Source organism: Trachypithecus francoisi, unplaced genomic scaffold (assembly GCF_009764315.1).
Source record: "Trachypithecus francoisi isolate TF-2019V2 unplaced genomic scaffold, Tfra_2.0 Lachesis_group11, whole genome shotgun sequence".
Taxonomy (NCBI): Eukaryota; Metazoa; Chordata; class Mammalia; order Primates; family Cercopithecidae; genus Trachypithecus; species Trachypithecus francoisi.
The window spans coordinates 69754210-69770514 of record NW_022681456.1 but is presented as its reverse complement, the minus strand read 5'-3'; the positions used below and the strand labels follow the sequence as shown (position 1 = coordinate 69770514).

General features: G+C 40.6%; 1 protein-coding gene across 1 annotated transcript in view; it reads right to left on the bottom strand.

The window, feature by feature from the left end:
• Positions 1-16305, bottom strand: part of CUNH12orf56 (chromosome unknown C12orf56 homolog) — a 110190-nt gene that overhangs the window by 35314 nt on the left and 58571 nt on the right. Inside the window, 2 exon segments of the mRNA XM_033221398.1 lie at positions 1819-1892; positions 7110-7518. Coding sequence (XP_033077289.1) covers positions 1819-1892; positions 7110-7518 — 483 coding nt within the window.

Sequence of the window (16305 nt, the reverse complement as noted above, 5' to 3'; positions counted from 1 at the left end):
ACTTTACCATATACCTGTAGTAGTTACCATATAGCCAACCTGTGATAAGAATATAGTAGAACTCTGAAGTCTGGATACAATTCAAACTCCTTAGCCTTGCATATAGGGCCCTTTTATGCTCTGTTCTCATAAGTAGTAGAGACTACTTATGATCAGTAGTCTCTATCTTATCTTATTTATCCATTCATTCTAGGGTCCCTGCCCTTAAGGAATGTATTGCATAACAGGGCAGCAAATAATGAAACAGGCCATCATAATGCAGACTGGTAAGTACTACAAGATGTGTGAGCAGGCCAGGCGTGGTGGCTCAACTCTGTAATCCCAGCACTTTGGGAGCTGAAGGGAGAGGATCATGAGGTCAGGAGTTTGAGACCAGCCTGGCCAACATGGTGAAACCCAGTCTCTACTAAAAATAAAAAAATTAGCTAGGCATGGTAGTGGGTGACTGTAATCCCAGCTACTTGGGAGGCTGATGCAGAATTGCTTGAACCTGGGAGGCAGAGGTTACAGTGAGCCGAGATTGCGCCACCGCACTCCAGCCTGGGCAACAGAGCAAGACTTTGTCTCAGAAAAAAAAAAACAAAACAGAAAGAAAAAAAAGTGTGAACATAGGACGTTATGTTCTGGAGTGTCAAGAAAGATTTTCAGAGAAAATGATCAATAAGCTGAGACTCGATGAGCTGAAGTTACTCAGGAAGAGCTGAAGTTATTCAGGAAGAGGAAGAAGAGTACAGTAGTGTTCCAGAAGAGGTGCCATCATGATAGGCTCCAGAGGGAAGAGAATAGGGAGCTTCCTGAGAGTTGTGAGAAGTTCATTTGGAGCAGGAACTTAGGGCAAGAGTGAGGATGGATACAACAGTTGAGGACAGAAACATAAAAAGAGATGTCATACATATTTTTTGTACGCTGTTTAGACTTTCACTTAAGGGCAATGGGAAGCTTCCTGGGAGGAGTTACATGATCAGATTTGTGCTTCAGAAAGATTCCTCTGTTGTAATGGAGAATGGGCTGAAGAGGAGCAAGAGTGAAGGCAGACAGACCAGCTAGGAAAACACTGTAGGAGCCCAGAACTGAGATAACTGGGCCTGAGCGAGTGGCCATGGAAAGAAGTGGACGTTATCCAGAGATAGTAAAGGAGCAATACATAAGGCATGCGGTGAGTGGCTGGATGCCGGAAACGGTGAAGGGGAGAGAGGAGGCAAGGGTGACTTTCAGGACTCTGGCTCAGGTGATCTGGGGATAATGACATCATTCCCTGTGTTAGGAAACACAAGAGGAAAGTCAGGTTCCAGAGGGAAGATGCTGAGTTCTCTTTTGAATATATTGACTTTAAGGTTCCTATGAGACATACAGAAGATGTCCAGTGGATACTTGTGTTTGCGGACTTAACTGTCAGGGCAGGCAGATGAGGTAGAGATACAATTGTGATAGCCACACATACAACACAGAGTTAGGGGAGGCAAAGAGGGTCGGGTGCGGTGGCTCACACATGTAATCCCAGCACTTTGGGAAGCTGAGGCAGGAGGATCACCTGAGATTAGACCAATCTAACCGACCTGGCCAACATGGCAAAACTCCTGTCTCCACTAAAAAATACAAAAATTAGCCGGGTTTGGTGGCGGGCACCTGGAGTCCTAGCTACTCAGGAGGCTGAGGCAGGAGAATCTCTTGAGCCCAGGAGGTGGAGGTTGCAGTGAGCCAAGATTGCGCCACTGCACTCCAGCCTGGGAAACAGCGAGACTCAGTCTCAAAAAAAGGAGAGGCAAAGAGGAGAGAAAAATCCCCCATAGAACTTTATCATACATCATCACATCTTACCTATATGGCTTTTGACTTCCAATAGCGCGACTGAACTCACTAGCATAGAAGGGATCTTGTAAAAGGGTAGTTTTCTGAAAAAGGAAAAAGTAGAAATTGTTAGAATTTTTATTTACTGAAGATCAATTCCCCCTACCTTTAGTCAATATTATATATCTATTCTTTAAGCCCTCCTATAGTACACAATTTGTTTGTAAAGCTCATTCTAGTGTTTAATAATACCACAGGGAATTTTTTCTTATCTAGTTTTTTAAAAGTTTTAAATATAACACTTGCTCATTATAAAATGAAATCATTTATCAAAATCACACAGTTTAGATAAAGTAAAGGATAAAGGTTCTCTATTTTTCTTTACCCCTTCCATCCCACTATGCAACGTGTCTGATCATGGAGCCAGGTGCCATGGCTCGCACCTGTAATCTCAGCTACTTTGGAGGCTGAAGCAGGTGGATCAAATGAGTCCAGGAGCTGGAAGCTGCAGTGAGTTATGATTGTGCCACTACACTCCAGCCTGGGCAACAGAGCAAGACCTTGTGTCTGACATTTTTTAAAGTATCTATCATCTGTTTGGTTTAGGTCCTTCGAGGCATATAAAGACATATGAATTATAAACATATAAATTTATAGTATTTATATATTTTTATAATATATATTTAATCCTAAATTATATCACATATATTAATCTGGAACTTGATTTAACTTAATATATGGTGGATGATTTTTCATGTCTGTGTATATAGATTTACCAATTTATGGCCTGGCACGGTGGCTCACACTTGTAATCCCAGCACTTTGGGAGGCCAAGGTGGGCAGATCATGAGGTCAGGAGTTCGAGACCAGCATGGCCAACATGGTGAAACCCTGTCTCTACTAATAATACAAAAATTAGACGGGCATGGTGGCGCATGCCTATAATCCCAGCTACTCGGGAGGCTGAGGCAGGAGAATTGCTTGAATCTGGGAGGCGGAGGTTGCGGTGAGCCGAGATCGCACCATTGCACTCCAGCCTGGGCAACAAGAGGGAAAATCCGTCTCAAAAAAAAAAAAAGATTTACCGATTTACTTCAATTTTTTTTTTTAAAGGAGACAGGGTCTCACTCTGTAACCCAGGTTGGAGTAGAGTGGTATGATCATACCTCACTGCAGCCTCAAACTCCTGAGCTCAAGCAGTCCTCCTGCCTCAGCCTCCTGAAGAGCTAGGACTACAGACATGTTCTACCATGCCAGGCCAATTTTTTACTTTTTATTTTTTAGTGGGGATGGGGTCTTGCTATGTTGACCAGACTGGTCTTGAACTCCTGGCTTCAAGCAATCCTCCCTTCTGAGCCTCCCAAAGTGCTAGGATTACGGGCATGAGCCACTGCATCCAACCAATATCAATCCTTTTAATGATTATTTAGTATTCCATAGCATAGATATACAACACTTTTGTTAACTATTTCCTATGGAGTTATTCTTCCTTAAATCTTTAGTATGAAGATTAAGAGTAACTATGGAGTTATTCTTCCTTAAATCTTTAGTGTTGCCATTTCTCATTTATTCTGGGTCCTCAAAATAGACATACAGTGTTCAGCAATTTCTCTAAATAATCTTTTATTTATGTTGAGGTTTAAGACATGTCAGAAGGAATTTCTGAAATGTTGCTGATTTGACACTGCAGACAAGCTTTTTTTTTTTGAGATGGAGTTTCGCTCTTGTTGCCCAGGCTGGAGTGCAATGGCACGATCTTGGCTAACTGCAACCTCTGCCTCCCAGGTTCAAGCAATTCTCCTGCCTCAGTTTCCTGAGTAACTGGGATTACAGGTGCCCACCACCACGGCCAGCTAATTTTTGTATTTTTAGTAGAGACAGCGTTTCACCATGTTGGCCAGGCTGGTCTCAAACTCCTGACCTCAGGTGATCCACCCGCCTTAGCCACCCAACCTGCGTTGTGCTTAATATCAGAGTGGTGTAGTGGGTGGATGGTGGCAGGGGAGATATGTGCTTTTTCTTGCTACTTTTGTCATTGTTCTACTTTTTTTTTTTTTTTTAAAGCAGCCTTTCTTCCCTCTCCAAATATTTATGTTTTCTTTAAATCCAGAATTTTAATTTGGGGTATCCCATATTTAGCTTTGTAGCAGCTATCGTCACAATGTATACAAGGCAAAGAATTACCACATTTCATCTTTACAAAATTTAAGGCGCTTAACAACCCAGGTGTAACTATTTTTGGTGAATGTTACAGATAAAATGGATTATGGAAGGAGGCTCAACTCTTTGGAAATCCTTAAAATCAGGAGGAGTGCCGGTAATATCTAATTAGATGGTTTGGGTTAATTTTATGTAAAAGTACAGAGAAAGTTAAAATGTCTAATGTGGCCGGGCACAGTGGCTCACCCCTGTAATCCTAGCACTTTAGGAGGCCGAGGCAGGCGGATCACCTGAGGTCAGGAGTTCAGGACCAGCCTGGTCAACATGGCGAAACCCTGTCTCTACTAAAATACAAAAATTAGCCAGGCATGGTGGCGCGTGCTTGTAATCCCAGCTACTCGGGAGGCTGAGGCAGGAGAATCACTTGAACCCGGGAGGCAGAGGTTGCAGTGAGCCAAGATAGCGCCACTGCACTCCAGCCTGGGCAACAACAGAGAAACTCCATCTCAAAAAAAAAAAGAGAGAAAAGAAAAAAAGTGTTTATATTGAACTAGAAGCTTATTGTTAGTAGAATGAATTTTAACCTGATTTCTCACTTACATGTGAAATATTTGGTTATTCATTTTCCATCTTTCAAGGAAGAGGTAGAACATTATTGTAATTTTTAAACTTATTTTTTAAATTTTATTTTATATATTTTTTTTCAGACAGTCTCACTCTGTTACACAGGTGGGAGTGCAAGTGGCACAATCTTGGCTCACTACAACGTCCACCTCCCAGGCTCAAGTAATACTCCTCTCAGCCTCCCAAGTACACGCACATCACATGCCTGGCTAATTTTTAGTATTTTTTGTAGAGATGGGATTTCACCATGTTGTCCAGGCTGGTCTCGAATTCCTGAGCTCAGGCAATCCACCTGCTTCAGCCTCCCAAAGTGCTGGGATTATACGCATAAGGCACCACGCCTGGCCTTACTTTTTATTTTAAAGATGGGGTCTTGCTTATTGCCCAGGCTGGAGTGCAGTAGTGTGTAGCAGAGCTTCTAACTCCTGGGCTCAAATGATCCTCCTGTCTCAGCCTCTGGAGTAACTAGTACTGTAGGTGCATGCCACCACATCTGGCTAAGAGAACGTTATTTTCAATGATAGTATCTACCAACTCATAAAGATAGTTTTCCTCCACCCACATTTATTTCAATGGTCATAGAAAAAAAAAATCGGACTACCTAGATTCAAATCCCAGCTCTATACTAGCTATGTGACCTTGCATATATAATTTAATTTCTCTGTGCCTCAATTTCCTCATCTATAAAATGAGAATAACAGTCCTACCTCATAGGGTTGTTGTAAAAATTAAACAAGTTAATATCCATGAAGCATCAGGCTCCATTCTATTGTTATTATCTAGTAGGAAATTAACAATAGATATTAGTTATTGTTATTGCATTTATTATTGCAAAGACTATTTATAGCTTAGCAGGTAATGAGTTCACCAGCCTGAGTGCTCCAACCATGCCTCTGCTGCGTAATTTAAAAGTAGTGCTAAAACCTGAAGCTGGGCAATTCAGGGAAGCATAAACGGTTATTTTGAAGTATTCACATAGATCTTTTAAAGTCAGTTAAGTTTTCATTTTTTCTATTAGAATATATGAGATCTTTTTTTAATAGACCAGAGTTTTCCTCTATTTGTAATTTGTTTACGTTTTTAATTTGAAGGAAGCAGTTTAAAAATTTAGAAAGGAATTTTAAATATTTGAAGTCTTCCAAACAGTAGTATAAGAAAAAAATTAAGGATTGTCTTGTAATCTTTCATAATTTTAGCCATTTATAAAACCCTGGTTTCCTGGTTTCTTCTGACTGAAATAGCCCTTTATAATTATTATTATTATATTGAAAGATTAATAATAAAAAGTATATACTACTGAAGATAAAGGGATTCTATTACTCTTTTAATAATTACTTATTTTTTAAATCGAATCTGATAAAAAGGTCCCTAAATGGGAGTTCTGACTCTGTCCCTAAAGTTATATAATCTTGACTAAATTACTTTAAAATGTTGTGTTTCGGCCAGGCGTGGTAGCTCACGCCTGTAATCACCGCACTTTGGGAAGCCAAGGCAGGTGGATCACCTGAGGTCAGGAGTTCGAGACCAGCCTGACCAACATGGCAAAACCCCTTCTCTACCAAAAATACAAAAATTAGCCAGGCTTGGTGGTGGGCACCTATAATCCCAGCTACTCAGGAGGCTGAGGCAGGAGATCAGTTGAACCCGGGAGGTAGAGGTTGCAGTGAGCCGAGATCACACCACTGTACTCCAGCCTGGGCAACAAGACCAAAACTCCATCTCAAAAAAAAAAGAAAAAAGAAAAAACATTTGTGTTTCAGTTACCTCGTTTATAAAATAAGGACTTAGCCTAGTGATCTCTAGATATCTGATCCTATAACAAGGTCTCCTCCATCAACCCACTTTCAATAGCACAGCTAAGCAATACTGACAACGTTGAACCTTACCTGAGGTCTTTGTCACCCCAGCAACTGCAAAAGACCACCTGCTCACACATATTCCAAGATAAGACCTATCTCCCTCCTTCTTCATGACTTCCTTGACTCACCTTACTTACTTGCCTCTACAAAACCCCAGGTGTTTGTTTGTTTGTTTTGTTTTGTTTTGTTTTTTAAGACAGAGTCTCCCTCTGTTGCCCTGGAGTGCAGTGGCGCAGTCTCAGCTCACTGCAACCTTCGCCTCTCGAGTTCAAGTGATTCTCAACCTCCCAAATAGCTGGGATTACAGGCGCGTGCCACCACATTCAGTTTATTTTTGTATTTTTTACTAGAGACAGGGTTTCACCATCTTGGCCAGGCTGGTCTCGAACTTCTGACCTCAAGTGATCCGTCCACCTCGGCCTCCCAAAGTGCTGGGATTACAGGCATGAGCCACCATGCCCGTCCAGAAACTGCTCATTAATGAGCATTTTTCCCTATTGCAATCCCCTAAATAAAATCATCTCCTTAATTGTTCAGTACATTTTGTTTTTCAAAATATTATTAAATTCCAAGGCTAAATTTCCAAAATGGGAGGTAAAGGAGGGAGGAGGGCTTATTTACTCTAAAAAATAAAATAAATAAAAATTCAGGTCAAGGTTTACTTAGGGGTACACTTACTATCTTATAATTGTTCCATGAACTTTTTAAGTGCAGGAATATTGATGAGGTTGTGGAAATAACATACAAATGAAGTTCTGACTCCTTTTTCTCTAAATTTGAGTTGCTCTGCGAAGGGGAATCTAGGAGGGAATTTCCTAAGTAAAACTCATTTCCGTTCCCACTGCACTTGAAAGGAATTTCACTTATGGAGTTGTTGTGATCTGGAAGTCCCTGGGGTTCTTTTGTGTTTGTTGTGCAAGATGGCTCACTGACAGCCTTGCCAGTTGCTGGTGCAGACTGAGAGCTCCTCCTGGAGGGGGAAGGTAAGGGTCGAAAGGCACCTTGGCCATGAAGGGACAGCTTTTTGACGCCTGGATGAGGACAGAGAGTTGAGTCCTTGGATGGTGTACTGCTCTCCTGCTGGTCCCTGTCAGGTAGAATTTAGTGTTAAACATGACGTGCAAAATTTCACAGTAAGCAACAAAGAGAACTGGTAGTTTAAGACTCTGAACACAAATGTTTTCTCACAAAAGGAATGCTTGTTAAAACAAGGAAGTCATTTCACCTCGCTGGTAATAACCCATTGACTACAGGAGATGTGATACAGCAATCTTTTGGTATAGTTTTCTGTTTTCAGAAATAAACTGTATTTCTGAAATATATTTTATTTCATATAATGAAGCACTTTGTATATTGAAAGCATGGTGCCTGTCCTTCATGGAGCCCTGATATTTCCACTGAAAGGACTTTTTCATTCTAGTTTTGAAACCTAATTGTCCTTTAATTGTACATTGCTAATGGATCCTATAAACAAAAATCTATTCAAATAGGGATATGAAGAGAGGGGTTTTGTTTGTTTATTTGTTTGTTTGAGACAGGGTCTCACTCTATCACCCAGGTTGGAGTACTGTGGTACGATCTGGGCTCACTGCAACCTCCACCTCCCAGGCTCATGTGATCCTCCCACCTCAGCCTCCTGAGTAGCTGGGACTACAGATCCATGCCACTGTGGCCAGCTAATTTTTGTATTCTTTTGCAGTGATGGGGTCTCACTGTGTTGCCCAGGCTGGTCTCAAACTCCTGGACTCAAGTGATCTGCCCACCTCCAGCCCCACCTCCCAAAGTGCTGGGATTACAGGCCTGTGCCACTGTGCCTGGCCTGAGATTTTTTTAAATGGTATTTTAATTCCCCTCCTGCTAATACTCTTCTGATTTTCCCAATAGCATCAACACTTTTTTCAGAATCAATGCTGTGTCCTTTACCTTCCCTTTTCTCTCCAGCAGACCATGACCTTTCTTTACTTTGCTGCACAAGGAAACACGTTGAGGAAGCTTAGAAGTTGCAGCGTTTGGTGAGACCTAAATTCCAATCCTGGCTCTGCCACTTAATGGTTATGTGACCTTTGTTAAACAAAGTTTATGAGAGGCCATTGTTTTCAACTAGCCTCCTGCATGAGGCCCCAGCAGAACAGACCAAAACAGAAGGGAGTCCCTTGTGCTTAGTACCAGTAATCAAACTGAACTTGGAAACTGACCAGTTTTCCAGAAAAACAGATTCCAGTCAACCTAAGTCAATAATGAAGTAGTGTCCTCTGTTTTAACCCTCTAAGAACAGTAGCTTTGAAACAAGTAATTCAATTTTTGTCTCGTTTCAGCTTGCTTCAGCCTTTCTCTGCCTATAAAGTCAACCTCCTCTGCTCAGCTTTTCAGACCACTTCTCTCAATTCTAGAATCACAAATAAAACGAAATCTATGCTTATTTTGTCTTTGACATCTTAGTGGACCTAGGACTTCATTTCCTAATTTTAAAACAGAAACAATAATAGCACCCATCTCATAAGGTTTCTGTGAGGATACATGCAGTGAGTTTGCAAAACTGGAAACAATATGTGCAAGCTATTACTATTACCCTATATTGCCTTGAGTTGATGGTTTGTCTTTTTTTTTATTTCAATAATTTTGGGGGGAAGTTTATCCTTTTACATTAAGTTATCTTCTCTCTCCCATGAGATTAGAACCGCTACGATAGTAGAAAACTACTTTGTTTTGTAGAGATGAGGGTCTCACTAGTTGCCCAGGCTGTTCTTAAACTCCTGTCCTCAAGTGATCCTCCTGCCTCAGTCTCCCAAATTGCTGGGGTTGCAGGCATGAACCTCTGTTCCCAGCTTGAAATCTCTCTTTCATTTTTATAAACTTAAAACTTTTTTGTAGAGATGGGGTCTCACTATGTTGCCAGGGCTGGTCTCAAACTCCTGGGTTCAAGCAATCCCCCTGTCTCAGCCTCCCAAAGTGCTGGGATTACAGGCCTGTGCCACTGTGCCTGGCCTGAGATTTTTTTAAATGGTATTTTAATTCCCCTCCTGCTAATACTCTTCTGATTTTCCCAATAGCATCAGCACTTTTTTCAGAATCAATGCTGTGTCCTTTACCTTCCCTTTTCTCTCCAGCAGACCATGACCTTTCTTTACTTTGCTGCACAAGGAAACACGTTGAGGAAGCTTAGAAGTTGCAGCGTTTGGTGAGACCTAAATTCCAATCCTGGCTCTGCCACTTAATGGTTATGTGACCTTTGTTAAACAAAGTTTATGAGAGGCCATTGTTTTCAACTAGCCTCCTGCATGAGGCCCCAGCAGAACAGACCAAAACAGAAGGGAGTCCCTTGTGCTTAGTACCAGTAATCAAACTGAACTTGGAAACTGACCAGTTTTCCAGAAAAACAGATTCCAGTCAACCTAAGTCAATAATGAAGTAGTGTCCTCTGTTTTAACCCTCTAAGAACAGTAGCTTTGAAACAAGTAATTCAATTTTTGTCTCGTTTCAGCTTGCTTCAGCCTTTCTCTGCCTATAAAGTCAACCTCCTCTGCTCAGCTTTTCAGACCACTTCTCTCAATTCTAGAATCACAAATAAAACGAAATCTATGCTTATTTTGTCTTTGACATCTTAGTGGACCTAGGACTTCATTTCCTAATTTTAAAACAGAAACAATAATAGCACCCATCTCATAAGGTTTCTGTGAGGATACATGCAGTGAGTTTGCAAAACTGGAAACAATATGTGCAAGCTATTACTATTACCCTATATTGCCTTGAGTTGATGGTTTGTCTTTTTTTTTATTTCAATAATTTTGGGGGGAAGTTTATCCTTTTACATTAAGTTATCTTCTCTCTCCCATGAGATTAGAACCGCTACGATAGTAGAAAACTACTTTGTTTTGTAGAGATGAGGGTCTCACTAGTTGCCCAGGCTGTTCTTAAACTCCTGTCCTCAAGTGATCCTCCTGCCTCAGTCTCCCAAATTGCTGGGGTTGCAGGCATGAACCTCTGTTCCCAGCTTGAAATCTCTCTTTCATTTTTATAAACTTAAAACTTTTTTGTAGAGATGGGGTCTCACTATGTTGCCAGGGCTGGTCTCAAACTCCTGGGTTCAAGCAATCCCCCTGTCTCAGCCTCCCAAAGTGCTGGGATTACAGCTGTGAGCCACTGCACCCTGCCCCAGCCTACAGTTTCTTAAGTGGAATATTTAACTCACTAATTTTTTAACCTCTCATTTCTTGGTGAATACAGTAAAATTTATAAATATAGCTTTAGAGCAGACCTCTAAAGTCTGCTTTAGCTCAGTTGCATGCACTTTGATATGTATTGTCATTAAGTTCTAAGTATCTTTTAATTTCCTTTTTTTCAGCAGTTTGATCATGATGTGTTTGGGTGTGGAATTTTTTTGAGTTTATCTTTTTTGGGTTCACTGAATTTCTTGAACCTATAAGTGTATGTCTTTTGCCAAATTTGGAGAATTTTCTGTCATTATTCCTCCAAATACTTTTTCTTTTCATTAATTTTTTTACATTTAATTAAATAATTAATTAATTTTTTTAGAGACAGAGTCTCACTATGTTACCCACGCTGGTTTTGAACTCCTGGGCTCAAGCAATCCTCCTGCCTAGGCCTCCCAAAGTGCTAGGATTACAGGCATGAACCATTGTGCCTGGCTATTTTTCTGCACTATACTTTTTCTCCTCTGCTTCCGAGACTCTGAAGACATGAATACTAGATCTTTCATACTGCCACACAGTACCCTGAGATTCTGTTTGTCTTTTCCTTCAATCTTTATTCTCTTTTGTTCGGACTAGATAATTTCTATTCATCTATCTTCAAATTCAATGACTTTCTTCTGTCATCTCCATTCCAGCTATTGAGCCATTCAGTGAATTTTTAAAATTTCAGTTATTGCAGTATGTTTTTCATTCTAAACTTTCCATTTGGTCCCTTTTTTATGTTTTCTATTTCTCTGCTGAGACTTTCTGTCTTTCCATTTGCTTCAAAGGGGTTCATAATTATTTCTTGGAGCGTGGTTATAATAGTTGCCTTAAAGTCTTTGGTTGGGCCAGGCATGGTGGCTTATTTCTGTAATCCCAGCACTTTGGGAGGCTGAGGTGGGAGGATCACTTGAGGCCCAGAAGTTCAAGACCAACCTGGCCAACACAGCAAGGCCCCATTTCTATTAATAAAGAAAAAAAAAAATCTTTTGTACTTCAAACATCTGTGTCATCTTGGGATTGTTATCTGTTGTCCTTCATAAAATGTTGAAATTTTGCTAGCTCTCCAAATGTCAAGCAATTTTTATTGCATCTGGGACATTTTGAATATTATGTGATTCTGGGTCTTACTTAAATTCTATGGAGAAGATTGATTTTTTCAAAAATCAGGCAATCAATTGTTGTATGTATTCCATTCAGGATTTTTACTTGCATTCAGTGGGAAAGGTGGAGGAAAGTGTGCTTACTCCAACTTGATCTGAATCAAAACCTTCTTGATTAATTTTATTAATATCAAAATTAAAATGATAGTCAATAAAGACACCACATAGATAAAGCTAACAGGTAGCTAACAAAATGGGAGGTGATATTCGGAATGTCTAAAAACAACAAGCAGATTAATATATAGAATGTACCAAACAATTCTGCTCCTGACTATACATGCAGTGAAAATTTTCGAACAGGTATATAAATGAAAGGCAGGGAGGGGCAAAAAGGAAAAGAAGATAGGAATAAAAGGATGGAGGAGAGTAAAGAGGAGAGGAAGAAAGTATATTGATTCTATCTCAATGCTCAATAATTTTTTTATATTTTTATAAATATTTGTTAACAGTAATAAACTGAGAAAATTGTATTAATATATAAGAGAATATATCACTGGGCATGGCGACTCATGCCTGTAATCCTGGCACTTTGGGAGGCTGAGGTGGGCGGATTGTTTGAGACCAGGAGTTCAAGACCAGCCTGACCAACATGGCAAAACCCCGTCTCTACTAAAAATACAAAAATTAGCTGGGCGTGGTGCCACATGCCTATAATCCCAGCTACCTGGGAGGCTGACACACGAGAATCGATTGAACCTGGGAGGTGGAGGTTGCAATGAGATCGCACCACTGCACTCCAGCCTGGGTGACAGGGCGAGACTCTGCCTCAAAAAGAAAACACAAAAAGTTAGCCAGGCATGGTGGCGTGCACCTGTAGTCCCAGCTACTTGGGGGACTGCAGTGGGAGGATCACTTGAGGCCAGGAGGTTGAGGCTGCAGTGAGCTGAAATCTTGACACTGCACTCCAGCCTGGGTGACAAAGTGAGACCCTATCTGGAAAAAAAAAAAAAGAGAGAATATATCTATCTAATATTTTCAGTTTATTTTGAGAAATATCAAGAAATAAAGACTTAGAACAAATATTGAAGTCTTTGAGTCTTTACTCTTGAGTTTCTAAATACCCTGGATTCATACATTTACACACATGATATATTTACATAAACACAGGACTTGGTCCCATAATAGAACTAGAACAATCTATTGTATAAGAAATTCTTAGAAAATTAAGAATGGTACCTCATGCCATATTATTGCACAACAGCATTTTTATTTTTTAAATAATACAGTATTACTAGTGAGAGTAGAAAAAGAAGAAAGCCCCCCACGGGCTTGATCAAAGATTCTGAGGATGCTGAATAGTGATTATTCTGTGATTGACTTACTGATCATCAGCAGTAACAAAAGAGCTACATTTGATAATAATACAGACTCACTATGTGCCACACAGAGTTTAAGTACCTTATATGTACATGATTTAGCCCTTACATGTCATGCCTGTGGGATAGATACTATTATGAGCCCTTCCACCTATGAAAAGAGTCAAGCCTGGAAAGATTAAATAGCTAGCTTAAGGCAGAGTCAGGATTTGAAGTCAGCCAGTATAGCTCCAGAGCCTATATGTTTATATACTATGAGAGAGGAATATGCGAGAGGTATTTAAAGACCTGTTGTTTACTATTACCCTGAAAAGTAATCATACACACCTTATGTAAGTCTGATGTCCCAAGGTAACAACATCCGTCTTGTGACCTGCAGCTTCTCATCATTAGGCCTAAAACATGGCACCTAGGAGGTGCTTCAAATCTCTGTACATGATAACGTCCTTTAGTCCTCTACTTAGTGTTTTCTATCCCACCCTGCCTTTTGTTTAGTCTTCTGACTCAAATGTTTAATTACGGAGATGACAGTGGTAGAAAACTATGGGGCAGTAGACCCAGCTCCCTCTTCACCCTCTTTGTCTGGAAACTACTTCTCTCCTCTACACACAGAGCACACAGAAGCTGCCATGTTTTTAAAGACCCTATCTGTCGGCTGTGGTGAATATTTTTCAGCAGTGTGTCATTTACTCAAGCTAGGCAACCAGAAACTTGCTTCAGGATTTAAAAATTCAATATAAGAAAGTGGGTGAGTTAACCTTTGTCTGGTGGGTGGAAGCTGTAAAATGTGAATTTAAGACAGTCAGTGACTCGTTTGCTGCCCCATGGAGGATGTGGTGTTCAGGGACAGAAGATGCAATTGACAAACAAACATCAGAGAAGGAGACAGGGACCGAGTCCTGGGACACTCAAGCCCCCAGTTCCAGCTGTGTCTAAATTCCGTTCTTACCATTCCTACGTTCCCAGGATTCCATTTCTGAACTTTACTAAGTATTAATGCCTTTAAAATAGAACACAGAGCCCAGCAATTCGAATATGCCAGATTAGACTGACAGATAGATCTATGTCTATATCTATATCTTTATAAATTTCCATTTCTAAATATATGTGTTGAATGAATACTGAATTTCATGAGTTGACCCAGTAATTCCTATAAATTCCCTTTTTAAACCTAATATGCATTTCTGTCACTTTTAACAGAGTTTTAACCTCCACAGTAACCTAAAACAACTATTGCAAACATTTACTTTTTTTTTTTTTTTTGCCAAGACAGGGTCTTACTCTGTCACCCAGGCTGGAATGCAGTGGTGTGAGTAGTTTGGACTAGAGGGACATGCCACCAGCTCAGCTAATTGTTGCTTTTTTTTTTTTTTTTTAAGAGATGGAGTTTGTCCATGTTGCTCAGGCCAGTCTTGAACTCCTGTGCTCAAACAGTCTAACCACCTTGGCCTCCCAAAGTGCTGGTATTACAGGCGTGAGCCATCACACTGAGCTGCAAACATGAACTAAAAACCTCTTTTATATTTCTAAATTGGAGGAAAACAATGGAACTCTCAAAGTATCCTAGAAATGTGGGGAATTACATGCTGAAATGAAGACTTCAGTCTGGGAGCATGTGGCTGCCTATTCCTAGAACTGCCCCTCCCTCAATCCTTCCAATTACAGAGACCATGTTAAGAATTTCGCTCAGTGCCCTGCTACAAGGCAGAGCCCTCCCCCGAGAAGCTCATAAGTCACATTCTTCAAGGCAATATTGGAAATACATCAACTCTGCCCAAACATGGTTTATTATTACATGGATTTAGAGCAAATCACACTCCCACAAGCCAGTATTATGCAAGCCAGGCTAGGTTGTAAAGAATATGATTATTCATTCAACAAATATTAAGCACCTAGTATGTACCAAGCACTGGGCCAACACTAGGAATATATCAGTGCACAAGAATATCTAGGTCTCAGCTCTCATGGAGCTTGCATTCTAGTGGGAAGACAGACAGTAAGCAATGAACATGTAGTTATAACTTATGAAAGTGCAATGAAATCAGCAAAGCAGTCTGATAAAGAAAACCTGTGTGTGTTGACAGGTGGCATACTTCAAACTAGGTGATCAAGCAAGACCTCTCTGGGATGCAGACATTTAAGCTAAGATCTGAATGACGAGAAAGAGTGAGCCATGTGAAAAGCAATGTTAAGAGGGGTAAGAAGTTCAAAGGTCTGAGCTGGAAAGAGTTTGCAGTGCTCTACTGAGATGAGTGAGAGAAGTAAGAGATCACGCTGGAGTGGTAGGCAATGGCCAGGTCTTGCAGGGATGTCAAGACGTGGTAAAAGGTTTATTTGCTGTGCAATGGAATACCACTGAAAGGTTTTAAGCAAGAAAGGGACATTTGGAAAAGATCATTTTGGCTTTAAGGTGGCTAATGGATTCAGGCAGAGGTAGACAGCTGCTGAGAATGGAGGTGGAGGGTGTAGTTACAGATGTTGCAGAAGTGATGAGAGATGATAGTGGGGTTTTGGCCGTGGAGATAAAAGTTGATGGGTGAGTTAGAGACATATTATGAACTCAGGAGTTCCAATACTCCAGGGGAAGATTGATGTCGTTGTAGATTATTTAGGCCAGCAATTCTCAAACCTTGGTAGCTAGCTAACAGAATCATCTAGGTAGCTACCAAAAACAGACAACTGAACCCTATCCCTAAAGCTGAGGATTCAACAGCCTGGAGTAGAGTCTAGGAGTCTGTACTCTCTAGGAGCCCTTAGGAGATTCTTATACATGGCCAAAATAGAAATAAACATGGACTTTTCCCATTATTCCAAGTCAGCTTTATTTCCACACCCCAGAAGATCTAGGCTAAGTCCTCACATCGCCTAGTCAGCATATAATAAGAGTGTAGAATCTCAAAGCAGTAACACCACATTAAGCAGCAGCAGTGGAGCTGGGCATAGTGGCGCACGCCTGTAATCCCAGCTACCTAGGAGGTTGAGGCTTTAGTGAGCCATAATCTCAACACTGTACTCCAGCCTAGGCAGTCAGAACCTGTCTCAAAAAAGAAAAAAAAAGAAGAAGAAGAAGAAAAGAAGCAGCAGCAATGAGTGTCCTAGATTCTAACTTTCTGGTAAGCAAATTCAAGCCCCTACAGTCTATTTAACTTTACACAGAAGGACTGCTGGGGGAAAACGAGATCTCATATTCAGTTGACTTCTC